Source organism: Rana temporaria, chromosome 12, assembly GCF_905171775.1.
Source record: "Rana temporaria chromosome 12, aRanTem1.1, whole genome shotgun sequence".
Classification (NCBI taxonomy): domain Eukaryota; kingdom Metazoa; phylum Chordata; class Amphibia; order Anura; family Ranidae; genus Rana; species Rana temporaria.
In genome coordinates, this window is record NC_053500.1 from 148,827,105 (window position 1) to 148,852,628 (window position 25,524).

The 25,524-nt window shown below is 55.3% G+C and overlaps 1 protein-coding gene across 4 annotated transcripts in view; it reads right to left on the minus strand.

The window, feature by feature from the left end:
• Positions 1-16,204, minus strand: part of MAP2K4 (mitogen-activated protein kinase kinase 4) — a 63,587-nt gene extending 47,383 nt beyond the window's left edge. For 2 of the 4 annotated variants that reach the window (XM_040331171.1, XM_040331173.1), the window contains exons 1-2: positions 16,046-16,203; positions 4,916-4,948 (exon numbers count right to left, since the gene is read on the minus strand). In XM_040331171.1, coding sequence (XP_040187105.1) covers positions 4,916-4,948; positions 16,046-16,130 — 118 coding nt within the window. In that variant the 5' untranslated portion in view covers positions 16,131-16,203. Of the gene's footprint in view, positions 1-4,915; positions 4,949-16,045 lie in introns of all 4 variants that reach the window. The other 2 variants (XM_040331174.1, XM_040331172.1) reach the window with 2 other exon arrangements.
• Between the last annotated feature and the right edge of the window lie 9,320 nt (positions 16,205-25,524).

Here is a 25,524-nt window from a genome sequence, read left to right on the forward strand (position 1 = left end):
TCAATATATTGTGCATGAAAAATAAATAAAAAACACCCCACAATACAAATAAAATAAGAGTTGAAAACCCCACACCGAAAAATAAAAGTGTAAAACTGCTCCCGACCACTAACAAGAGGGGCGCGGCACACAGAAGGGGGGGTACCAACAAGAGGGGCGCGGCACACAGAAGGGGGTACCAACAAGAGGGGCGCGGCACACAGAAGGGGGTACCAACAAGAGGGGCACGGCACACAGAAGGGGGGGTACCAACAAGAGGGGCGCGGCACACAGAAGGGGGTACCAACAAGAGGGGCGCGGCACACAGAAGGGGGGTACCAACAAGAGGGGCGCAGCACACAGAAGGGGGGGTACCAACAAGAGGGGCGCAGCACACAGAAGGGGGTACCAACAAGAGGGGCGCGGCACACAGAAGGGGGGGTACCAACAAGAGGGGCGCAGCACACAGAAGGGGGGGTACCAACAAGAGGGGCGCAGCACACAGAAGGGGGTACCAACAAGAGGGGCGCGGCACACAGAAGGGGGTACCAACAAGAGGGGCGCGGCACACAGAAGGGGGTACCAACAAGAGGGGCGCGGCACACAGAAGGGGGTACCAACAAGAGGGGCGCGGCCCACAGAAGGGGGTACCAACAAGAGGGGCGCGGCCCACAGAAGGGCGTACCAACAAGAGGGGCACGGCACACAGAAGGGGGGACCAACAAGAGGGGCACGGCACACAGAAGGGGGGTACCAACAAGAGGGGCGCGGCACACAGAAGGGCGGGTACCAACAAGAGGGGCGCGGCACACAGAAGGGCGGGTACCAACAAGAGGGGCACGGCACACAGAAGGGCGGGTACCAACAAGAGGGGCACGGCACACAGAAGGGGGTACCAACAAGAGGGGCACGGCACACAGAAGGGGGTACCAACAAGAGGGGCGCGGCCCACAGAAGGGGGTACCAACAAGAGGGGCGCGGCCCACAGAAGGGCGTACCAACAAGAGGGGCACGGCACACAGAAGGGGGTACCAACAAGAGGGGCACGGCACACAGAAGGGGGGTACCAACAAGAGGGGCGCGGCACACAGAAGGGCGGGTACCAACAAGAGGGGCGCGGCACACAGAAGGGCGGGTACCAACAAGAGGGGCACGGCACACAGAAGGGCGGGTACCAACAAGAGGGGCACGGCACACAGAAGGGCGGGTACCAACAAGAGGGGCACGGCACACAGAAGGGGGGTACCAACAAGAGGGGCGCGGCACACAGAAGGGGGGGCGCGGCACACAGAAGGGGGTACAGGGGGAGCAAACAAAAAGGAAGAGGGAGGGCCGCCGTTACACCGAAGATGTTCTTCTAGACATTGCATAGTGCTAAAACACAGGTGTAAGGAACGCGTCCGATTGGTTTGCTGCCTCGCCCTGCTTGTATTCCTGTCTGCTTTTTGAAGAATGTTGCAGAATGTAAAAAATAAAAACCCATCTGCTGCACAATTCTCAGAAACCGCCATGTTTTACGATTGCCATATTTGTAGATTTCTCCATGGCAATGGAAAGGAACGCAGAAAAGCGCGACCGCACTCCACGCCAGAGGGGGAAATTTACAGAGACCTTCACAAAAATTTGCACTTTACAATTTCTTTGGTCAACATTTTTTGCAGCTGTGGGAAATATTCCACTCATATGTACGTTATAAGAGCTACAAAAGGCAAAATATGGTTTGGGCAATTTATGGGCAACCTTCTGGCAATCTCTACCAGACTTTAGACACCAAGAACCAGGAAAAAAAAAACATCCTTTTCAAACATATGAAATAAATTGAAATTTAGCAATGATGAATAAGCAAAAATAAAAATCAGAAAAAGCCGCAATCCACACATGGAATGTTTTGCTTTACCAATCACAATATTTATGGTGTCCATTCAATGAGATCGATCGTTCTCTCTAGTAAGCTCACCAAAACAAAACTGACGGGACGGACATTTTATAAAGGTTTACGTATTGGCGGCCATCGGAAAGAAGGAGGATTGCTCAAAGTCTCTCACCATAAAACACGATGAATGAAGTCCAATGGCGATGATTTCAAGGTCAGAGAATTTTAAGACCGGCTGGACAAGGGGCTCCGTGACCTGAAACTGTTTATTTTGTCCTTTGCAGCTTTTTTGGGGGACATGCTGGGGATTGAAGTTCACGCTACAGAGATCCTTTTACCAATTTTTCCAGAGTTTCATCTCTTGAATTTACACCAGAATGTTGGAGGCCCCGGGGACTGAAGTTGGCCAGTTGTCCAGCCAGGTCTTGAAATTTAAGGCAGAATACCCGAGGACTCTAGATGATGATCATTATCATCTAGAGGGAGTTCCTGGAGAGTCTTGTACAGGAATTCACTTTCCAACCTGAAGACAAATCCAATACACATTTTTATGGGGAGCCTCTTTTAAAGTGGACCTGTCAACCTTCTCATTCAAAGCTACCCAGAGAACTTTCCTAACATTTTCATGAAAAAGGAGTCAATTTATTACAGTGCAGGAGAAAGAAGAAGATTAAAGCATTGGAAAGAAATGGCTTCTCCCGTCACCAAAGAAATAATGAACCCGATCTGGAGGAACCTTCATGTTCCCCACTATGCTGCCAATTCTACAGATCCTCCATGTACATAGAACTGAGCACCAAGGTCTTCTCATTGTTTCTAGAATGACCAACATCTCAATATTTCTCAACGTGGAAGTAAACCCCCCCCAATGTCGTCTTCAGCCAAGGAAGCCGCCATGTTGGCCTCAGTTTAATCTTCAGCTGCCATGATGCCCCCCACGTGATCGGTTAGGACAGCATTTCTCAAGGCGCCCAACAGGTCACGTTTTCAGGCTCTCCATTATTTTTTGCACAGGTGAGTTGCTCCGTTTCACTGCCTTAGTAATTACCACATCCATTTTCATCTAAAGGGAAATCCTGAAAACATGACCTGTTGTGGGGCACCTTGAGGACTGGAGTATAGAAACACCGAGTTAGGACACCAGCCATTGGATGTTTGATAGTTTGGTTGAGCGCACACATTCTGGGAAGGCAAGTTTTTTGAACCCTAAATTGATGGGTTTAGGACTTGATATGCCCCTTTAGTGGCACACACTTATTTGGGAAAATACTTACAGCTCTGGGTCTCCTTACCATCTCAACTCGCGGGGTGGAGAACTGAGATCTTAAAAGTGGAACTAAACCCATCGATTTAACAAACGCCTGGGAATGAAATGGTGACATTTGCTTGTGCTCTCAACCAAGCTTAACCCATCCAATGGCCGGTGTCATCACTGATCCCATGAAGATCAAACAGAGGCCAAGATGGCGGCTTCCTTGGCCGATGACAGGAGGGTCTAGCTTCACTTTAATCTGCAATGACCGAGATTTGGAAATATCCAAAAGGTCACATTAACTGACCAATGAACTAAGTTATCACGACTCCACCTAGAAGGTAAAGGTGGTGGCCCTCCATTCTGGATTTCACGTTTCCAGAACTACACAAGTCAAATGACGGCGACCACAAGCAGCTCAGTTATATATGATGGATGGATGGATGGATGGCCAGACAGGTCAGCCTGCAGGGTTGTTGTATTTTGTAGAACCTTTTAGATTTCACTCAACAAGAGGTCTGAAGTGACTGTAAGGCCAACCACACATTGGTAGAGGGGCTGATAAAAGTGGACACCCCCTGCGAGAAACACCCGAAACTTTCAGATTTGTCAAAACTGATAAAAATGCAACACCGTGTCACCTCATCGGTAAAATGCGGACCGCCTTCTATGACCAAAGCCTTCTCCACGAGGAACCGACAGAACGGGGGAAAGTCAAAGCCGACGGCGTCGGTAACGTCAGTAGCCAATGAGACTTGGTCACCAGCACAACGTGCTGCCGGTACCCCGAGAAAGTGGGACAGAAAATACCGCGTTCGGAGCAACCGTCAGAAAATCGGATCCATTAGTACGAGAGAGAGCCGATCACGATGTGAAGGAAAAGCATGGGGGGGGTAAAACAAATTGGGCTTTTTTTGGTGGTAAATGGTAATGGATATCCGATTATCGAAAGAAAACTGGTTCAAAAATAGACCCCCCCACCATTTAAAGTTTTAGCGTTATATATTTCTGGTTACTACCATAAACTTTCAAAGAATAACCCAAAAAAAATAAATAAAAAAAAGCCTGGCCAAAAATACTGACCCCGACCGAAACACTCGCCTGGATCAAACCTTGATTTAGGCATTTCCATTTTTATTTTATTCCCTTTTTCTGAAAAAACAGAAAGATACACAGAAAACACGGGGGCGGGCTTCAGTGTGACAGATCACTCTGATAGCCAATCAGAGGCCACAACCAGGTGACCTGTGATCTCAAGTTCCGATCATTAGTACGGGGCCCGGGGGTCATGGTTAGGGCCCGAGTCATGTGACCTCACGAAAAAAAAGCCCAGTCCGGTATTTGTGTGGCATCGGCGCCAAGTGGTTAACTTTAGGAACCTTTTGGTTTTCGAGACGATAAATAAGAAGAAGCCGATCATTCGTCCGATACGCTCATCACGTGTACGAGGTTTAAGGTCTTCTTCAGGCGCTAATAAAATCACGCGGGTTTTGGAAAGATAGGCGGTAATGCAAAGACATCAGTGGAACCGTCAGAATTCTACCGGCCGACACTTCACCCATTTATGGGGGGGGCGGGGGGGCGTTACTCCGAGTATAACGTTTCACTTCACACGATAGACAAGGCCAATATTCTCGGGGTTCAAGCGATGGAATCCAACACGGTACAGACAAGAGACTCGGGGTGCATTTTCAGACAGATCAGGTTATAAGAGATTTCAGGGTGACAGGTCCACTTTAGAGAGCGGGGAGTGATAGAGGAAACATTCCCAAGATGGAGGTGAAAGGAGCGAGAAGGAAATCACATCTTACTTTGGCCATTGTCACAGAAGTTTATCTGAAGGCCTGAAGTAGAAAAAACACAAATTCTGGTTCATATTACAGCAAAACACACAATAAATACACAAAACACACAAAACACACAATAAATACACAAAACAAAATAAATACACAAGACACACAATAAATACACACAAAACACAATTGTCAAGGAAAGAAAAACAAATACTGGACATTTCAAGTTATTAAACTTTTGCAGTAAAGACCCCCCACAAAAAAAATAAAATACATGAATAAAAGACACAAAATTCTGAAAAACAAACAAATACCCAGAAAATGTGACAAATGTTCAACAAAACTCCTCCTGCAAGGAATGTGGTTCCTTCGCCACGTCCTAGATATCCGTTCCTTGGATAACACGCTGTCACCCCCCCCCCCCCCCCCCGGGAGCCAAATACTGAACTCGGGAAAAGTCATCACCTGGATCCAGAGAGCTTACAAGTTTCGAGGGCGATCCCCTCTCTTCCAGAGCCAAACCTATCGGATTCTCACACCTCCCCCATTCCTAGATCTCTGCTGGGGAAGATTCCTCCATCCAGGCATTGGGTGGGTCGCGTCTTCTACGTCGCGTCTTCTTGTAGAGTTGGTGACACCGCAGGACAAATACGTATTGAACCCGTCACCTTGTTTCTAGGTGAATCTATTGGTGACATGAAATGTTCTCCACCGAAACAAATCATCAATAAAATGGAAAAAACACAGGAAAAAGTATTGAACCCCCAACTGAAATGTACCGTATTTATCGGCGTATACCGCGCACTATTTTGCCCTGAAAATCAGGGCAAAATCGTGGGTGCGCGATATACGCCGATACCCGCCACAAGTTTGAATACTGCGCCGGCATATACCGAGCGCAGTACACTCGTGAATCTTCGGGCAGTCTCGGCGCCTCTCGCACTGACGTCCTGTATGTACAGGACGTCAGCGCGACAGTTGCCAAGCCTGCCCGAAGATTCACGAGTGTACTGCGCTCAGTATATGCCGGCGCAGTATTCAAACTCGTGGCGGGAAGGACGCCGGACCCGCCGAAGAGGACACCGGACCCGCCGCAGAAGGACACCGGACCCGCCGCAGAAGGACACCCGAAGCCGCAGAAGGACACCGCGCAAGACCAAAACTGTAAGTACAAAAAAAAACTTTTTCCACAGGATTGGGGGCCACTTTAGGGGTGCGCGGTATACGCGGGAGCGCGTATATACCGCAATAAATACGGTATTTAATATTTGGTACAAAATCCTTTGTTGGCGATGACGGCTTCAAGACGCGTATGGAGGCACGAGCCCCCCCGCATGGTAGGGAGGAACAAGCCCCCCCCCCCGCTCATGGTAGGGAGGAACAAGCCCCCCCCCCGGTAGGGAGGAACAAGCCCCCCCCCCCGGTAGGGAGGAACAAGCCCCCCCCCCCGGTAGGGAGGAACAAGCCCACCCCCCGGTAGGGAGGAACAAGCCCCCCCCCCGCTCATGGTAGGGAGGAACAAGCCCCCCCCCCGCTCATGGTAGGGAGGAACAAGCCCCCCCCCGCTCATGGTAGGGAGGAACAAGCCCCCCCCCCGCTCATGGTAGGGAGGAACAAGCCCCCCCCCCGCTCATGGTAGGGAGGAACAAGCCCCCCCCCCCGCTCATGGTAGGGAGGAACAAGCCCCCCCCCGCTCATGGTAGGGAGGAACAAGCCCCCCCCCCCGCTCATGGTAGGGAGGAACAAGCCCCCCCCCCCGCTCATGGTAGGGAGGAACAAGCCCCCCCCCCCGGTAGGGAGGAACAAGCCCCCCCCCCCCCCGGTAGGGAGGAACAAGCCCCCCCCCCGGTAGGGAGGAACAAGCCCCCCCCCCCCCCCCCGGTAGGGAGGAACAAGCCCCCCCCCCCCCCCCCGGTAGGGAGGAACAAGCCCCCCCCCCCCCCCCGGTAGGGAGGAACAAGCCCCCCCCCCCCCGGTAGGGAGGAACAAGCCCCCCCCCCCCGGTAGGGAGGAACAAGCCCCCCCCCCCGGTAGGGAGGAACAAGCCCCCCCCCCCCGGTAGGGAGGAACAAGCCCCCCCCCCCCGGTAGGGAGGAACAAGCCCCCCCCCCCGGTAGGGAGGAACAAGCCCCCCCCCGGTAGGGAGGAACAAGCCCCCCCCCCGCTCATGGTAGGGAGGAACTGTGGTGGTTTTACTGACTCCGCCTCCCGTTCTCTAGTGAGGATTGGCAGCCTGGCCTGTCACCTGCCGATCATGTGACCACCATAACGGCCAATCACGTGATCCGTTGTACCAGAAATCTGGTGACTGTAGAGAAGAACTGATCCAGGAAAAATAAATGCTGCAGAACCTTCCAGTCAAAATGCAGTAAAGTGAATTCTGATTGGCTGCTGCCGGCGCCATTTACTGAAGGAATTCCAAAGGCCAGGGCCTGGAAAAAGTATTCATACCCCTTGACATTCCTCACATGTTACAGCCAGAAACATAAATGTATTTCATTGGGATTTTATGTGAGAGACACAAAGTGTCACATGATTGTGAAGTGGAAGGAAAATGATACAAATAAATCTGTGAAAAGTGTGGGGGGAGGGGCATTTGTATGGCGCCCCCCGGAGTCAATACTTTGTAGAACCCCCTTTCTCTACAAGTCTTTTTGGGGGTGTCTCCAGGGCTGGGACAAGGGGTGGGCACTGTGGTATAATGTAAAGTGGGGAGGGGCATTTGTATGGCGCCCCCTTTACTCTGATAACTAAAATCTAGTGGAACCAATCGCCGTCAGAAGTCACCTAATTAGTAAATAGAGTCCACCTGTGTGTCATGTAATCTCAGTATAAATACAGCTGTTCTGTGAAGCCCTCAGAGGTTTGTTAGAGAACCTTAGTGAACAAACAGCATCATGAAGGCCAAGGAACACACCAGACAGGTCAGGGATAAAGTTGTGGAGAAGTATAAAGCAGAGTTATGTTATAAGAAGATCTCACAGAGCTTCTGTTCAATCCATCATCGGAAAATGGAAAGAGTACGGCACAACTGCAAACCTACCAAGACACGGCCGTCCACCTAAACTGACCGGGCCGGGCAAGGAGAGCATTCATCAGAGAAGCAGCCAAGAGGCCCATGGTAACTCTGGAGGAGCTGCACAGGAGCTGCACAGCTCAGGGGGGAGAATCTGTCCACAGGACAACTATTAGTGGTCTCTCCACAAATCTGCCCTTTATGGAAGAGTGACAGGAAGAAAGACATGTGGGGGAGGGGGACACAGCAAACATGTGGGGGAGGGGGACACAGCAAACATGTGGGGGGAGGGAGGACACAGCAAACATGTGGGGGGAGGGGGGACACAGCAAACATGTGGGGGGAGGGGGGACACAGCAAACATGTGGGGGGAGGGGGGACACAGCAAACATGTGGGGGGAGGGGGGACACAGCAAACATGTGGGGGGAGGGGGGACACAGCAAACATGTGGGGGGAGGGGGGACACAGCAAACATGTGGGGGGAGGGGGGACACAGCAAACATGTGGGGGAGGGGGACACAGCAAACATGTGGGGGAGGGGGGGACACAGCAAACATGTGGGGGAGGGGGGGACACAGCAAACATGTGGGGGAGGGGGGGACACAGCAAACATGTGGGGGAGGGGGACACAGCAAACATGTGGGGGAGGGGGACACAGCAAACATGTGGGGGAAGGTGCTCTGGTCACATGATACCAAAAGTAAAACTTTATGTGTGGGGGAAAACTAACACTGCACACCCCCCTGAACACACCATCCCCACTGTGAAACATGGTGGTGGCAGCATCATGTGGTGGGGATGCTTTTCTTCAGCAGGGACAGGGAAGCTGGTCAGAGTTGATGGGAAGATGGATGGAGACAAATACAGGACAATCTTAGAAGAAAACCTGCAAAAGACTTCAGACCGGGGGGGGAGGGGTTCACCTTCCAGCAGGACAACGACCCTAAAGTACAGCCAGAGCTACAATGGAATGTTTTAGATCAAAGCCCCCCCCCATACACAATCCATACAGGGGTCAGGTAACCTGGCAGCTGATGGGGGGGGGTCAGGTAATCTGGCAGCTGATATGGGGGGGGGAAGCCTGTCTGCATTCATCTGGGGGAGGGGGAGCTGCGGCTGTGACTGCTGCATGATGGAGACCGCACTCCCATCCCCCGAGGACCGCATGCACCAGAATGATAGGAAACGAATCATCACTAATTCTGTAACAATGACATATATAATAGGAACCAATCACAGGGCACCTTTCACAGTGTTGCCTGCTAGGGAATGATGGAAAGTGAAATCTGATTGGCTGCAATGGATTACAGGACTGCTGATTAGAAGGGGTGAGGCAGGTTATGGGGGAAATAGAGGGAAAACATGGGGGTGCCGGGGGGGGGGGGTCAGGGGACACCGGATATCACCCCCTCCCCTGTACACCTGACCTCAATCATCACCAGGACATCCAGAACAGAAGAAACACACCATGGGATACAGAGGGGACAGAAGTGACAGGGGGGGGACGACACACAGAGGGGACAGAAGTGACAAGGGGGGGATACACAGAGGGGACAGAAGTGACAAGGGGGGGGACGACACACAGAGGGGACAGAAGTGACAGGGGGGGGACGACACACAGAGGGGACAGAAGTGACAAGGGGGGGATACACAGAGGGGACAGAAGTGACAAGGGGGGGACAACACACAGAGGGGACAGAAGTGACAAGGGGGGGGGACGACACACAGAGGGGACAGAAGTGACAAGGGGGGGACAACACACAGAGGGGACAGAAGTGACAAGGGGGGGGGACGACACACAGAGGGGACAGAAGTGACAAGGGGGGGACGACACACAGAGGGGACAGAAGTGACAAGGGGGGGACGACACACAGAGGGGACAGAAGTGACAAGGGGGGGACGACACACAGAGGGGACAGAAGTGACAAGGGGGGGACGACACACAGAGGGGACAGAAGTGACAAGGGGGGGACGACACACAGAGGGGACAGAAGTGACAAGGGGGGGACGACACACAGAGGGGACAGAAGTGACAAGGGGGGATACACAGAGGGGACAGAAGTGACAAGGGGGGGATACACAGAGGGGACAGAAGTGACAAGGGGGGGATACACAGAGGGGACAGAAGTGACAAGGGGGGGATACACAGAGGGGACAGAAGTGACAAGGGGGGGGACACAGAGGGGACAGAAGTGACGGGGGGACGACACACAGAGGGGACAGAAGTGACAAGGGGGGGACGACACACAGAGGGGACAGAAGTGACAAGGGGGGACGACACACAGAGGGGACAGAAGTGACAAGGGGGGGACGACACACAGAGGGGACAGAAGTGACGGGGGGGTACGACGACACACAGAGGGGACAGAAGTGACGGGGGGACAGAAGTGACAAGGGGGGGGGACGACACACAGAGGGGACAGAAGTGACGGGGGGTACGACGACACACAGAGGGGACAGAAGTGACGGGGGGACAGAAGTGACAAGGGGGACGACACACAGAGGGGACAAAAGTGACGGAGGGGGGGGGGGGAACACACAAAGGGGACAGAAGTGACAAGGGGGGGGGGGGAACACACAGAGGGGACAGAAGTGACGGGGTACGACGACACACAGAGGGGACAGAAGTGACAAGGGGGGGGACGACACACAGAGGGGACAGAAGTGACAAGGGGGGGATACACAGAGGGGACAGAAGTGACAAGGGGGGGATACACAGAGGGGACAGAAGTGACAAGGGGGGGATACACAGAGGGGACAGAAGTGACAAGGGGGGGGACACAGAGGGGACAGAAGTGACGGGGGGACACAGAGGGGACAGAAGTGACGGGGGGACACAGAGGGGACAGAAGTGACGGGGGGACGACACACAGAGGGGACAGAAGTGACAAGGGGGGGGGGATACACAGAGGGGACAGAAGTGACGGGGGGGACGACACACAGAGGGGACAGAAGTGACAAGGGGGGGGACGACACACAGAGGGGACAGAAGTGACAAGGGGGGATACACAGAGGGGACAGAAGTGACAAGGGGGGGATACACAGAGGGGACAGAAGTGACAAGGGGGGGATACACAGAGGGGACAGAAGTGACAAGGGGGGATACACAGAGGGGACAGAAGTGACAAGGGGGGGGACACACAGAGGGGACAGAAGTGATGGGGGGACAGAAGTGACAAGGGGGACGACACACAGAGGGGACAAAAGTGACGGAGGGGGGGGGGGACAACACACAAAGGGGACAGAAGTGACAAGGGGGGGGGGACAACACACAGAGGGGACAGAAGTGACAAGGGGGGACGACACACAGAGGGGACAGAAGTGACGGGGGGACAACACACAGAGGGGACAGAAGTGACAAGGGGGGGATACACAGAGGGGACAGAAGTGACAGGGGGGGACACACAGAGGAGACAGAAGTGACAAGGGGGGACGACACACAGAGGGGACAGAAGTGACAAGGGGGGAAACACAGAGGGGACAGAAGTGACAAGGGGGGGACGACACACAGAGGAGACAGAAGTGACAAGGGGGGGGGACACACAGAGGGGACAGAAGTGACAAGGGGGGGACGACACACAGAGGGGACAGAAGTGACAAGGGGGGGGGGACAGAAGTGACAAGGGGGGGACGACACAGAGGGGACAGAAGTGACGGGGACACACAGAGGGGACAGAAGTGACAAGGGGGGGACACACAGAGGAGACAGAAGTGACAAGGGGGGGACACACAGAGGAGACAGAAGTGACAAGGGGGGGACGACACACACAGGGGACAGAAGTGACAAGGGGGGGGGACACAGAGGGGACAGAAGTGACAAGGGGGGGACGACACAGAGGGGACAGAAGTGACGGGGACACACAGAGGGGACAGAAGTGACGGGGGGGGACACACAGAGGGGACAGAAGTGACAAGGGGGGGACAGAAGTGACAAGGGGGGGATACACAGAGGGGACAGAAGTGACAAGGGGGGACGACACACAGAGGAGACAGAAGTGACAAGGGGGGACGACACACAGAGGAGACAGAAGTGACGGGGGGGGGACGACACACAGAGGAGACAGAAGTGACGGGGGGGGACGACACACAGAGGAGACAGAAGTGACGGGGGGGGGGTACGACACACAGAGGAGACAGAAGTGACAAGGGGGGACGACACACAGAGGAGACAGAAGTGACAAGGGGGGACGACACACAGAGGGGACAGAAGTGACAAGGGGGGGACACAGAGGGGACAGAAGTGACAAGGGGGGGACACAGAGGGGACAGAAGTGACAAGGGGGGGACACAGAGGGGACAGAAGTGACAAGGGGGGACACAGAAGTGACAAGGGGGGGACACAGAGGGGACAGAAGTGACAAGGGGGGGACACAGAGGGGACAGAAGTGACAAGGGGGGGACACAGAGGGGACAGAAGTGACAAGGGGGGGGACACAGATGGGACAGAAGTGACGGGGGGGGACACACAGATGGGACAGAAGTGACAAGGGGGGGACACACAGAGGGGACAGAAGTGACAAGGGGGGGACACACAGAGGGGACAGAAGTGACAAGGGGGGGACACACAGAGGGGACAGAAGTGACAAGGGGGGGACACACAGAGGGGACAGAAGTGACAAGGGGGGGACACAGAGGGGACAGAAGTGACAAGGGGGGGACACACAGAGGGGACAGAAGTGACGGGGGGGGGGACACACAGAGGGGACAGAAGTGACGGGGGGGGGGGCACACAGAGGTGACAGAAGTGACAAGGGGGGGACACAAGTGACAAGGGGGGGACACAGAGGGGACAGAAGTGACGGGGGGGGGGACCCTTCCAATTGACAGTTCTGTAATCCATTGCAGCCAATCAGATTGCACTTCTGGGGAGGGAGTATGGTATAGGGAGATACGGTGGGGGAGGGGAGTACAGAGGCGACGGTCTGGGATAACACAGTGACGAATGTCGGGGTGCCGTGGGTCGGAGCTATTTTGGGGCTCTCTCTACACGGGGGGGGGGGGGGCACAATAAATGTACCAACCGGAGCCAGGAGCTGTACACAGATCTCCCAGACTGTGTAGTGTAACAATGGTGATCGCAGCACAGATGGGGGAGGGGGGGTAAAGAGGGGACAGAAGGGGGGGGGGGTCAGTGCGTCCTCCATACCTACAGAGGGGGGTACATGGAGGATATTATATACAGAGGAGGTGAATACATGTACAGAGATATATATAGATGTGTATATTATATATGGGGGGAGGGGGGGGTCTGTGTATATAATATATATACAGGGGGAGGGGGGGTCTGTGTATATAATATATATATGGGGGGAGGGGGGGGGGTCTGTGTATATAATATGTATACAGGGGGGGGAGGGGGGTCTGTGTATATAATATATATACAGAGGGGGGGGGGGGTCTGTGTATATAATATATATATGGGGGGAGGGGGGGTCTGTGTATACAATATATATATGGGGGGAGGGGGGGTCTGTGTATATAATATATATATGGGGGGAGGGGGGGTCTGTGTATATAATATATATATATGGGGGGAGGGGGGGGTCTGTGTATATAATATATGGGGGGAGGGGGGGGTCTGTGTATATAAGATATGGGGGGGAGGGGGGGTCTCTGTATATAATATATGGGGGGAGGGGGGGTCTGTGTATATAATATGTATACAGGGGGGGGAGGGGGGGTCTGTGTATATAATATATATATATGGGGGGAGGGGGGGGTCTGTGTATATAATATATGGGGGGGAGGGGGGGGGTCTCTGTATATAATATATGGGGGGAGGGGGGGTCTGTGTATATAATATGTATACAGGGGGGGGAGGGGGGGTCTGTGTATATAATATGTATACAGGGGGGGGGGTCTGTGTATATATGTATACAGGGGGGGGAGGGGGGGTCTGTGTATATAATATATATATGGGGGGAGGGGGGGTCTGTGTATATAATATGTATACAGGGGGGGGGAGGGGGGGTCTGTGTAAATGGGGGGGGTCTGTGTATATAATATATGGGGGGAGGGGGGGTCTGTGTATATAATATATGGGGGGAGGGGGGGTCTCTGTATATAATATGTATACAGGGGGGGGAGGGGGGGTCTGTGTATATAATAAATGGGGGGAGGGGGGGTCTCTGTATATAATAAATGGGGGGAGGGGGGGTCTGTGTATATAATAAATGGGGGGAGGGGGGTCTCTGTATATAATATATGGGGGGAGGGGGGGTCTGTGTATATAATATATATATGGGGGGAGGGGGGGTCTGTGTATATAATATATATATGGGGGGAGGGGGGTCTGTGTATATAATATATATATGGGGAGGGGGGGTCTCTGTATATAATATGTATACAGGGGGGGGTCTGTGCATATAATATATATATGGGGGGAGGGGGGGTCTGTGTATATAATATATGGGGGGAGGGGGGGTCTGTGTATATAATATATATATGGGGGGAGGGGGGGTCTGTGTATATAATATATGGGGGGAGGGGGGGTCTGTGTATATAATATGTATACAGGGGGGAGGGGGGGTCTGTGTATATAATATATGGGGGGAGGGGGGGTCTGTGTATATAATATGTATACAGGGGGGGGTCTGTGCATATAATATATATATGGGGGGAGGGGGGGTCTGTGTATATAATATGTATACAGGGGGGGTCTGTGCATATAATATATATACAGAGAAGGGGGGAGGGGGGTCTGTGTATATAATATATATATGGGGGGAGGGGGGTCTGTGTATATAATATATATATGGGGGGAGGGGGGTCTGTGTATATAATATATATATGGGGGGAGGGGGGGTCTGTGTATATAATATATGGGGGGAGGGGGGGTCTGTGCATATGATATATATACAGAGAAGGGGGGAGGGGGGGGGCTGTGTATATAATATATGGGGGGAGGGGGGGTCTGTGTATATAATATATGGGGGGAGGGGGGGTCTGTGCATATGATATATATACAGAGAAGGGGGGAGGGGGGGTCTGTGTATATAATATGTATACAGGGGGAGGGGGGGGTCTGTGCATATAATATATATACAGAGAAGGGGGGAGGGGGGTCTGTGTATATAATATATATATGGGGGGAGGGGGGGTCTGTGTATATAATATATATATGGGGGGAGGGGGGGTCTGTGTATATAATATATGGGGGGAGGGGGGGTCTGTGTATATAATATGTATACAGGGGGGAGGGGGGGTCTGTGTATATAATATATGGGGGGAGGGGGTTCTGTGTATATAATATGTATACAGGGGGGGGTCTGTGCATATAATATATATATGGGGGGAGGGGGGGTCTGTGTATATAATATATGGGGGGAGGGGGGGTCTGTGTATATAATATATGGGGGGAGGGGGGGTCTGTGTATATAATATATGGGGGGAGGGGGGGTCTCTGTATATAATATGTATACAGGGGGGGGGGTCTGTGTATATAATATATATATGGGGGGAGGGGGGGTCTGTGCATATAATATATATATGGGGGGAGGGGGGGTCTGTGTATATAATATATGGGGGGAGGGGGGGTCTGTGTATATAATATGTATACAGGGGGGGGTCTGTGCATATAATATATATATGGGGGGAGGGGGGGTCTGTGTATATAATATATGGGGGGAGGGGGGGTCTGTGTATATAATATATGGGGGGAGGGGGGGTCTGTGTATATAATATGTATACAGGGGGGAGGGGGGGTCTGTGTATATAATATGTATACAGGGGGGGGTCTGTGCATATAATATATATATGGGGGGAGGGGGGGTCTGTGCATATAATATATATATACAGAGAAGGGGGGGGTCTGTGTATATAATATGTATACAGGGGGGGGGGGGGTCTGTGTATATAATATGTATACAGGGGGGGTCTCTGTATATAATATGTATACAGGGGGGGGTCTGTGCATATAATATATATATGGGGGGAGGGGGGGTCTGTGTATATAATATGTATACAGGGGGGAGGGGGGGTCTGTGTATATAATATGTATACAGGGGGGAGGGGGGGTCTGTGCATATAATATATATATGGGGGGAGGGGGGGTCTGTGTATATAATATGTATACAGGGGGGGGGTCTGTGCATATAATATATATACAGAGAAGGGGGGAGGGGGGTCTCACCCTGCATGCCGCTGACAGCGCCGTGTGGCCCCTGCGCCCCGGGCCCCGCTCCTCCTCCGCTCTCTCCGGGGTTGGAAGTCGCCATTGTTAGAGATGAGATTTCAGATGAAGGCTGCAATGCAGCAACCCCCACTGTGCGCCCCGCCCACTATCCCGGCCGTGACGTCTCAAACCCCGCCTTCCTCTCTCCGCTCCGCTACTCCTCCCACCGGCCAGGGTCGTGACGTCATCCAGGTTCCGACTCCTCCCTCCACAACGCTGCAAAACTCCTAACCCCGCCCCTCTTCCGTTCCCTGATTGGGGAGGAGTGGTCTGAGGTCTCTAGGGCACGCCCTTCTACACCACCGCCCCCCCTTAGTGGACGTGACGTCCCTGGGCCCCGCCCTTCCTTAGTTACGCCCACTGCGTCCCTATTCCGGATCCGCTCTCCGCCCCTTCCCGCCTCAGCTGCTGCAGAACCTCCTGTCAGTCACACGTCTGTGGGCGTGGCTATGGCTACTACAAGCCCGCCCCTTTCCTGTCAGTCACACGTCTGTGGGCGTGGCTACGGCTACTACAGGCCCGCCCCTTTCATGTCAGTCACACGTCTGTGGGCGTGAATAAGGCTACTACAGGCCCGCCCCTTTCCTGTCAATCACAGAAACATGAGCTTTCTATCCATAGATCACAGCAGCAGAGCTTCCCCTATCCATAGATCACAGCAGCAGAGCTTCCCCTATCCATAGATCACAGCAGCAGAGCTTCCCCTATCCATAGATCACAGCAGCAGAGCTTCCCCTATCCATAGATCACAGCAGCAGAGCTTCCCCTATCCATAGATCACAGCAGCAGAGCTTCCCCTATCCATATATCACAGCAGCAGAGCTTCCCCTATCCATAGAACACAGCTGCTGCAGAGCTTCCCCTATCCATAGATCACAGCTGCTGTGGAAGGAAGAGGTGGGGGAGGAGGAAGAGGTGGGGGAGGAGGAAGACGCGGGGGAGGAGGAAGAGGCGGGTGGGGAGGAAGAAGAGGCGGGGGAGGAGGAAGAGGCGGGGGAGGAGGAAGAGGTGGGGGAGGAGGAAGAGGCGGGGGAGGAGGAAGAGGTGGGGGAGGAGGAAGAGGCGGGGGAGGAGGAAGAGGCGGGGGAGGAGGAAGAGGCGGGGGAGGGGGAAGAGGCGGGGGAGGAGGAAGAGGAGGGGAGGAGGAAGAGGCGGGGGAGGGGGGGGGGGGGGGGGGGGGAGGGGGGGGGGGGGGGGGGGGGGGAGGGGGGGGGGGGGGGGGGAGGGGGGGGGGAGGGGGGGGAGGGGGGGGGGGGGGGGGGGAGGGGGGGGGGGGGGGGGGGGGGGGGAGGGGGGGGGGGGGGGGGGGGGGGGGGAGGGGGGGGGGGGGGGGGGGGGGGGGGGGGGGGGGGGGGGGGGGGGGGAGGGGGGGGGGGGGGGGGGGGGGAGGGGGGGGGGGGGAGGGGGGAGGGGGGGGGGGGGGGGGGGGAGGGGGGGGGGGGGGGGGGGGGGGGGGGGAGGGGGGGGGGGGGGGGGGGGGGAGGGGGGGGGGGGGGGGGGGGGGGGAAGGGGGGGGGGGAGGGGGGGGGGGGGGAGGGGGGGGGGGAGGGGGGGGGGGGGAGGGGGGGGGGGGAGGGGGGGGAGGGGGGAGGGGGGGAGGAGGAAGAGGCGGGGGAGGAGGAAGACGCGGGGGAGAAGGAAGAGGCGGGGGAGGGGGAAGAGGTGGGGGAGGAGGAAGAGGCGGGGGAGGGGGAAGAGGCGGGGGAGGAGGAAGAGGCGGGGGAGGGGGAAGACGCGGGGGAGGGGGAAGAGGCGGGGGAGGAGGAAGAGGCGGGGGAGGAGGAAGACGCGGGGGAGGAGGAAGAGGTGGGGGAGGAGGAAGAGGCGGGGGAGGAGGAAGAGGCGGGGGAGGAGGAAGACGCGGGGGAGAAGGAAGAGGCGGGGGAGGGGGAAGAGGTGGGGGAGGAGGAAGAGGCGGGGGAGGGGGAAGAGGCGGGGGAGGAGGAAGAGGCGGGGGAGGGGGAAGAGGCGGGGGAGGAGGAAGAGGCGGGGGAGGAGGAAGACGCGGGGGAGGGGGAAGAGGTGGGGGAGGAGGAAGAGGAGGGGGAGGAGGAAGACGCGGGGGAGGAGGAAGAGGCGGGGGAGGAGGAAGAGGCGGGGAGGAGGAAGAGGCGGGGGAGGAGGAAGACGCGGGGGAGGGGGAAGAGGTGGGGGAGGAGGAAGAGGAGGGGAGGAGGAAGAGGTGGGGGAGGAGGAAGAGGTGGGGGAGGAGGAAGACGCGGGGGAGGGGGAAGAGGTGGGGGAGGAGGAAGAGGTGGGGGAGGAGGAAGAGGCGGGGGGGAGGAAGAGGCGGGGGAGGAGGAAGAGGCGGGGGGGAGGAAGAGGCGGGGGAGGAGGAAGAGGCGGGGGAGGAGGAAGACGCGGGGGAGGAGGAAGAGGCGGGGGAGGAAGAGGAGGGGAGGAGGAAGACGCGGGGGAGGAGGAAGAGGCGGGGGAGGAAGAGGAGGGGAGGAGGAAGAGGTGGGGGAGGAGGAAGAGGCGGGGGAGGAGGAAGAGGCGGGGAGGAGGAAGAGGCGGGGGAGGGGGAAGAGGTGGGGGAGGAGGAAGAGGAGGGGAGGAGGAAGAGGTGGGGGAGGGGGAAGACGCGGGGAGGAGGAAGAGGTGGGGGAGGAGGAAGACGCGGGGGAGGGGGAAGAGGTGGGGGAGGAGGAAGAGGTGGGGGAGGAGGAAGAGGCGAGGGGAGGAAGAGGTGGGGGAGGAGGAAGAGGCGGGGGAGGGGGAAGAGGCGGGGGGAGGAAGAGGCGGGGGAGGGGGAAGAGGTGGGGGAGGAAGAGGTGGGGGAGGAGGAAGAGGTGGGGGAGGAGGAAGAGGCGGGGGAGGAGGAAGATGTGGGGGGGAGGAAGAGGCGGGGGAGGGGGAAGAGGTGGGGGAGGAAGAGGTGGGGGAGGAGGAAGAGGTGGGGGAGGAGGAAGAGGCGGGGGAGGAGGAAGATGTGGGGGGGAGGAAGAGGCGGGGGAGGGGGAAGAGGCGGGGGGAGGAAGAGGCGGGGGAGGAGGAAGAGGCGAGGGAGGGGGAAGAGGCGGGGGGAGGAAGAGGTGGGGGAGGAGGAAGAGGCGAGGGAGGGGGAAGAGGCGGGGGGAGGAAGAGGTGGGGGAGGAGGAAGAGGTGGGGGAGGAGGAAGAGGCGGGGGAGGAAGAGGCGGGGGAGGGGGAAGAGGCGGGGGGAGGAAGAGGCGGGGGAGGGGGAAGAGGTGGGGGAGGAAGAGGTGGGGGAGGAGGAAGAGGTGGGGGAGGAGGAAGAGGCGGGGGAGGAAGAGGCGGGGGAGGGGGAAGAAGCGGGGGGAGGTAGAGGCGGGGGAGGGGGAAGAGGTGGGGGAGGAGGAAAAGGTGGGGGAGGAGGAAGAGGCGGGGGAGGGGGAAGAGGTGGGGGAGGAGGAAGAGGCGGGGGAGGAAGAGGCGGGGGAGGGGGAAGAGGTGGGGGAGGAGGAAGAGGCGGGGGAGGTAGAGGCGGGGGAGGGGGAAGAGGTGGGGGAGGAGGAAAAGGTGGGGGAGGAGGAAGAGGCGGGGGAGGGGGAAGAGGTGGGGGAGGAGGAAGAGGCGGGGGAGGAAGAGGCGGGGGAGGGGGAAGAGGCGGGGGGAGGAAGAGGTGGGGGAGGAGGAAGAGGTGGGGGAGGAGGAAGAGGCGGGGGGAGGAAGAGGCGGGGGGGAGGAAGAGGCGGGGGAGGAGGAAGAGGTGGGGGAGGAGGAAGAGGCGGGGGGGGAGGAAGAGGCGGGTTTTAGTCCTTGTCTTCCCTCCTGACAGAACGGAGATCTGTTTTGTTTACATAGGAAGATCGGCGTTCTGTCTCTCTGCTGGATGATCGGCAGCTGTCAGGAAACACTGAGTCCCGTTACCCACCGCTGGGCTCCTGCTGCGCCTGCGCGTGATCACAGCGACTCACCGGCGGCGTGCATGTGCACCCCCCCCCACCAGTGTTGTAAGTAATTACATTTGCCCCAGCAGGAGCGCCGTTAGATTCGCTGCGTTACCCGTTACATCGAGCACGGCGCGGGTGGCAGTCCGGGGTCTCTGTCTAATTTCTCCTCAGGGCCGGCGGGATGGAGCATGTAAATGCAGTGTGAAGTGTGATTGGGTGGCCCGGGTCATCACATGATGCCATGTTGCTCCTTGATTGGTCGCCGGCGGGCATGTGACTCAGTGTCGGACTGACTCGGTGGATGGTGCTGGCGTGGCGCAGACGTGACTTGTGTGTCGGGAGTCGGGACTCGTCGGGTGCGACTGACTGAGGGAGCCGGCGCCGACATCTCCCCCGTCCGTCTCCCGCGGCGGCTCCGCTCCACCACCACCGGTCCGATGCCCGCAGCCAAGGAAGAGGTGGGGGAGGAGGAAGAGGTGGGGAATAGAAAAGTGAAGAGGAAAGTTTGGGAGGAAGAAATAAAGAAATGGCTGCTGCCTCTGTGGCCAGAACTGAGCTAATGCCTAAAAACAGATAGAACTCTTATCAGAGACAAACCGCTTGTCCCAACAGAAGGGACTCCCTACCTACGCGTTTCGCTGCCCAAGAGAAGGGACCACGGTGTCCGGGAGAGGCTTGAACCCGGACAGAAGCTGCCGAATGCAGAAGGTAAGGACAACCGACCAGAATTCACTGCCATGAGGTATGAGGAAAAAAAGGAGAATGTGGGGGCTGCACTGACCATTTCTTTTATAATATTCACTAGTCCTGAGGGAGGAGCCAAGGCGGAGCTTGTCACAGGTATACCGCCATGGAGGTACCAGGAAAACAATATATGCCTAGAAATAAAATGGAAAGCCCGGAAGGATGTGAGGTGATCCTTAGGGTGCGACTCTCATCATGGATGCGATAGCAGACGGCGTTCTTGTGAGGAAACTCTGCGAAAAAGACCCCAACAGATCCACAGAGGGGTTCCCAGTCTTATCAGCGCTGTGAGCGGCGCACGGGAAAGGCTGAACCCGGCGGACGCTGCCGAGAGGTATGGACGTACTGCTACTTCACCAGCACAAGAAGGTATGAGGGGGAAAAGGAGAATGTTGGGGGAGGGACTATGCCTTTAATTTATGCTATTCACTAGTCCTGGAGGCGGAGCTCTATCACAGGTATGCTGCCATGGAGGCGCCAGGTATTAGGGTTTGATGCAGGACGCTGCTGCCATCTACTGGGGCAAAAAGCAAACTGCAGAAGGCCATATTGGTTCTGTTTTATTCATTTATTTTAAAGCGTATCTAATCTTTAGGAACAAAAATGTAATATTTTCCAGCTTATCGCTCCTTCTATGGAAAAGCTTCATTAGCTTTCAGGATTTTCCCTTTTATTTTTCGCCTGGTGATCCTGCCAGTAACACACTTCCAGTCCTATGGTGACAACATTTACACACTGTACCAATGGAGAAGCAGCGTTGTCACCCTAGAACAGGACTACAGAACACCCTACATGATATTAAGCTGCCGAATTTTCTTTTTTTCCCCACAGTCAGCGGAGCGCCTCTCTAAGCAGATCTAGGGGGTGCCGAGGTTGGCTCTGCCCACCCCCCCTCCCCAGAGCTTGTGCAGAGCTGAGTGCTCCTGCTGTGGTGTCACCTCTCTGCAGAGCTCCCCTGAGACTCAGGGCACACACCCCACTTTCCTTCTTACACAGCTGCTGGCAGGGAGAGGGCTGCTGTGCTGTAGTTTACAATAACCCAGCGCTGGTGGCTGCCTATTAGAGCCGGACACAGGGTGAGCCTAGGAGGGAAGAAAAGGCTGCGGAAGGGGGAAGTTGCACTTCCTGGGTGCAGAAAGGAAAGCTGTTGATTGGAGCGAATGGGCCTGATGGGTGAAGAGATGAGAACTGTGGATTGGGCATGGTGCTAGGTGCAGAGGTCAGAGCTGGGAATAGTGGGGGCTGGGTGCCAAGGTGAGAGCTGTGGACATGGACACAGTGTCAGTAGAGCAGTGGACGGTGTCAGTAGAGCAGTGGACGGTGTCAGTAGGGCAGAGGATGGTGTCAGTAGAGCAGTGGGTGGTGTCAGTAGAGCAGTGGACGGTGTCAGTAGAGCAGTGGGTGGTGTCAGTAGAGCAGTGGACGGTGTCATTAGAGCAGTGGACTGTGTCAGTAGAGCAGTGGGTGGTGTCAGTAGAGCAGTGGACGGTGTCAGTAGGGCAGAGGACGGTGTCAGTAGGGAAGAGGACGGTGTCAGTAGAGCAGTGTCAGTAGAGCAGTGGACGGTGTCAGTAGAGCAGTGGATGGTGTCAGTAGAGCAGTGGATGGTGTCAGTAGGGCTGTGGACGGTGTCAGTAGAGCAGTGGACGGTGTCAGTAGAGCAGTGGATGGTGTCAGTAGGGCTGTGGACGGTGTCAGTAGAGCAGTGGACGGTGTCAGTAGAGCAGTGGAGGGTGTCAGTAGATGTTATATCCTCTGTGTTGTGAGGGAGACAAGACTCTGGGCTGGAACAATGGATGTTTATTCAGTATAGCCTGTACACTGCAACATGCATCTCAGGACATTACATATCTCTCTGCTTCCTACATGTGGTCTCTCTAAGATGGCTACTATGCCCCTTGACCCTTGTCATCACTGTTGGGTGGAGCCAGCCTTAAAGTGCCAGTACATGTGAAACCCTTCAGGTATAACACCTTCCATCCATCCCTAAAAAAAAACAAAAAACAAAAAAAAAAAAAAAACACAACAAAACAATAACAGGCACAAAACATTAACTGATAGCTGTCCAATAACAGTCCTCCAAACACAGGAGAATTATGGGACTTCAAGCTTCCAGGAACCGTTGCGGGGTTAATATGTCATCGGATCACTTCCGTCGGCCCCGTCGAAAGTCTCGTAACCGCTCTTGCAACTGAAACCGGTCAGGAGGGCGACAGTGTCGCTGAGGCCGGGCATCCAGCGATTCGGGACCGGAGGAAACAGGGCTGGCCGGAATGGGTACCGGCAGGGCCAAGAAGGGATCCCCCAGCTCAGAGGGTAAACAGACCTCCGGACCAGAGCTGGAGGGCTCTGTTGGAGACGAGTTCAAAAGTTCAGAGTCCCCACAATCATCAGTCTCTGTGCATCCTGATTCGCTGGGAGCAGATCCTTGAGACACTGATGGTTCAGCCGGCATCAGGGATTCGGGCAGTTGAGAACGAGGACGCAGTTGGTCCGCATGACGTCTGCAAATGGAACCATCTTCCAGGCGGACCTTGTACATCTTGGGTCCCAAGGTCTCTGCAATGACAGCAGGAAGCCAACGGGTGTTGGAAGCCCCATAAGATCGGGCCCATACCTTTTGTTGGGCTGTGAATCGGGGGAGCTCATTGTGTTGGACCATCTTGTCTTGGGACTGTAGTACATGTTCCTGGACTGTTTGAGGGCGGAGCATATCCAAAACAGTCCATGGCTGCCGCCTCAGAAGGAGTTCTGCTGGAGTTTTCCCAGTGGTTGCATGTGGTGTGTTTCTGTAAGCAGAAAGGAAGGAGTCCAGCTGCTGGGGTGACAGGGACTGTTGTTTACTTGCAGCCACTGTAGCTTTGAAGTAGCGTTTAAAAGTCTGCACAAACCGCTCTGCTTGACCATTTGTAGCCGGGTGGTAAGGTGCGGTCAACTTGTGCTTGATGTTGTGGGCAGTCAGGAAACGCTGAAACTCCTGACTGGTGAATTGTGCACCGTTGTCTGTGACGATTTCTCTGGGGTATCCAAACGTAGCAGCGAGATGTAACAGTATGGAAACCGTTGCCTTAGTCGTTGGCTGAGTAACAGGAATTACCTCAGGCCACTTTGAATGGGCGTCCACTATGATCAAGAAGGTGTGTCCTCTGATCGGGCCTGCAAAGTCCAAGTGTAGGCGAAACCAAGGAACCGTGGGCCAAGTCCAGGGCTGGACGCACCCTCGAGGAGGGTCTCTTGCCGTTTGTGCACATCCAGCACAAGCATTCACATATGTTGTGATATCTGAGTCTAGGTTTGGCCACCACACATAGCCTCTGGCCTTTTGTTTCATACGTGTGCTCCCGGGATGACCAGTATGTAGCAAGTCCAGAATGTGTCTCCGGAGGGTCTGTGGAATGATCACTCGGTCTCCCCATAAAACACAGTTGCCAGCCACAGTTAATTCCATACGCCTACGGAAATAAGGTTCATACTCCTGTGTGACAGTTGCAGGCCAACCGGAACGTACCCAGGAGAGTATTGTTTTCAGAAAGGTATCCTTGTTTGTATGGGCTGCTATCTCCCCAGAAGACAAGAAGGACAGGCTGGTGTAACGACAACTCTTGACCGGTGGAGAAGAGTCCATGGACCTCCCTGTCAGTCGGGACATAGCGTCCGCATTAGCATTGGCATCATGACCACGATACTGAATTTTGTAGCTGTATGCCCCCAAGAATAGGGCATAGCGTTGGAGGCGGGCCGCAGTAGTCTGGGAGATGCCTTTGTCAGGGCTAAAGATCTGAAGGAGTGGTTTATGGTCCGTCAGTATGGTGAATTCCCTACCATACAGGTAAAGATGAAACTTCTTAATTGCCCATATCAGCGCAAGAGCCTCTTTGTCAATGTGTGAGTAATTGCTTTCTGCTTTTGTCAAAGACCTGGAGGCAAATGCCACTGGTTTTTCTGACCCATCTGGTAAGATGTGAGATAGTACCGCCCCCAGACCATAGGGTGAGGCATCACAAGCCAAGGTGAGAGGCTTCTGGAGGTCATAGTGCACGAGCATGCGTGACGCCAACAGCTTCCGCTTAGAAACTTCAAAAGCACGTTGGCATGCAGCCGACCAGTCCCATCTGGAGTGTTTCTCCAAAAGCTTGTTCAACGGAAACAAGGTGTGTGCCAGATCTGGCAGGAATTTGTGGTAATAGTTCAGCAAGCCAAGGTATGATCGCAGCTGCTGGACGTTGGTTGGGGCTGGAGCTTTGACTAACGCATCAACCTTGGCTTCCGTGGTGTGTATACCTTCTGCATCCACAAGGTGGCCACAAAACTCCAATTTAGGCACCATGAATTGGCATTTTGCTAAGTTCACTTTCAGACCCTGTTCTTGGAGTCTCGCCAACACAAGCTCCACATTCTGCTTGTGTTCCTGGTCGGTCCGTCCTGTAATGAGCATGTCATCTAGCAGGCACTGAGTGAAAGGAATGTCCGCCAAAATCTCGTCCATTTTTCGTTGCCAAATGGCTGGGGCAGAGGCTACCCCAAACACCATCCGATTATATTGATACAGTCCCTTGTGGGTGTTGATGGTCAGAAACTTGCGGGAAGAAGGATGGACCTCAAATTGTAAATATGCTTGTTTGAGATCAAGCTTGGTGAACTTTTGACCTCCTGCAAGAGAGGCAAAAATGTCATCTACTCTGGGTAGGGGATACTGGTCTATTTCCAGTTGAGAGTTCAGTGCCATGCGGAAATCGCCACAAATGCGCAAGTCCCCATTCGATTTCTTTACCGGTACAACTGGTGATGCCCACTCACTGTGCTCTACCTTTGAGATGACACCTTGTTCCTCCAGCCG